Raw genomic sequence first — 927 nt, 5'->3', positions numbered from 1 at the left:
ACAGATGTTCGCCCACCGGCTGCCGTCTTGTGCAAGAAATGATGTTCGCGACGACCATTCTAGCATCCTTGTGATGAGACCAGTGCCATTTTTTGCTCCTAATCGCCACTTCATACGCCCCCAGTAGCTGGTCATGCAGGTCGACTCCGCCCATGCCCATGTTGTAGCTTTTCAGAACCTTGGGCTGCGGTATTGGGAGACGTTTTCTGGCCGAACGATCGTAGCGGATCGTTGAAGTGGGCGGGTCGGCTGAGTCGTAGTTTGTCATGGCGTTGACCACCTTGTTGTCATGCCATCTGACCAGCAGCACTTCCCATGCCCGATCGAACTTTTGTTCGTAGCTGCCACGCGTTGACTTAGCCATGTCCTTCTTCGGGGTCACGGGGCTTTTATCGAGCCTATTGTCTCGAACGGTGCCTGTCACACGGATGCCGCGGTCTTTGGGCTGCGCGAGGAGACTTCTTGAGGTGAAAAAATTATCGAAAAACACCTCATGACCGCTGAGGTCCGACAACGCGCTCAACATGTCCATCACCACCCTTGTGCCCAGCGACTGGTCGCGTAGTTCAGGACGCTCCTCTTTGCCACAGTAGAGGTCAAATGTGTGACAGCATCCGCCACTGCCACAAACGCCCAGAGCTTGTAGCCGAACGTATCGGCTTTTCACGAATGAATTGTTTAAGCTGTTGTGACCGTAGTACCTTACGATCATCTCGTCTATGGCTAGTTTGGACTGAAGATGCCGAACTGCTGAAAGGACTTGATAATTTCCATGAGTGAACGGACCTTAAAGCCGCGATCTTTGGTATGGTTTGCTTGTTGTTGTCTTTGACGTGCAGGCATGCCTTTATTTTCAGATATTCAGGTCTCGTCATCGCTTGACGGACGATGGGACGTGGGAGGTCATCATCCTTCGACCAGAACATC

The 927-nt window shown here is 52.2% G+C and overlaps 1 protein-coding gene across 1 annotated transcript in view; it reads right to left on the bottom strand.

The window, feature by feature from the left end:
* Nucleotides 1–364, bottom strand: part of LOC119100405 (WD and tetratricopeptide repeats protein 1-like) — a 1,861-nt gene extending 1,497 nt beyond the window's left edge. The window contains exon 1 of the mRNA XM_037223503.1: nt 117–364. Within this exon, the coding sequence (XP_037079398.1) occupies nt 117–364 (248 nt within the window). The remainder of the gene's footprint in view (nt 1–116) is intronic.
* Between the last annotated feature and the right edge of the window lie 563 nt (nt 365–927).

This window comes from Pollicipes pollicipes, unplaced genomic scaffold (genome assembly GCF_011947565.3).
Source record: "Pollicipes pollicipes isolate AB1234 unplaced genomic scaffold, Ppol_2.1 Scaffold_4881;HRSCAF=5763_pilon_pilon_pilon, whole genome shotgun sequence".
NCBI lineage: Eukaryota > Metazoa > Arthropoda > Thecostraca > Pollicipedomorpha > Pollicipedidae > Pollicipes > Pollicipes pollicipes.
Note: the sequence above shows the minus strand (reverse complement) of the source record. Positions and strands in the feature narration are given on the sequence as shown.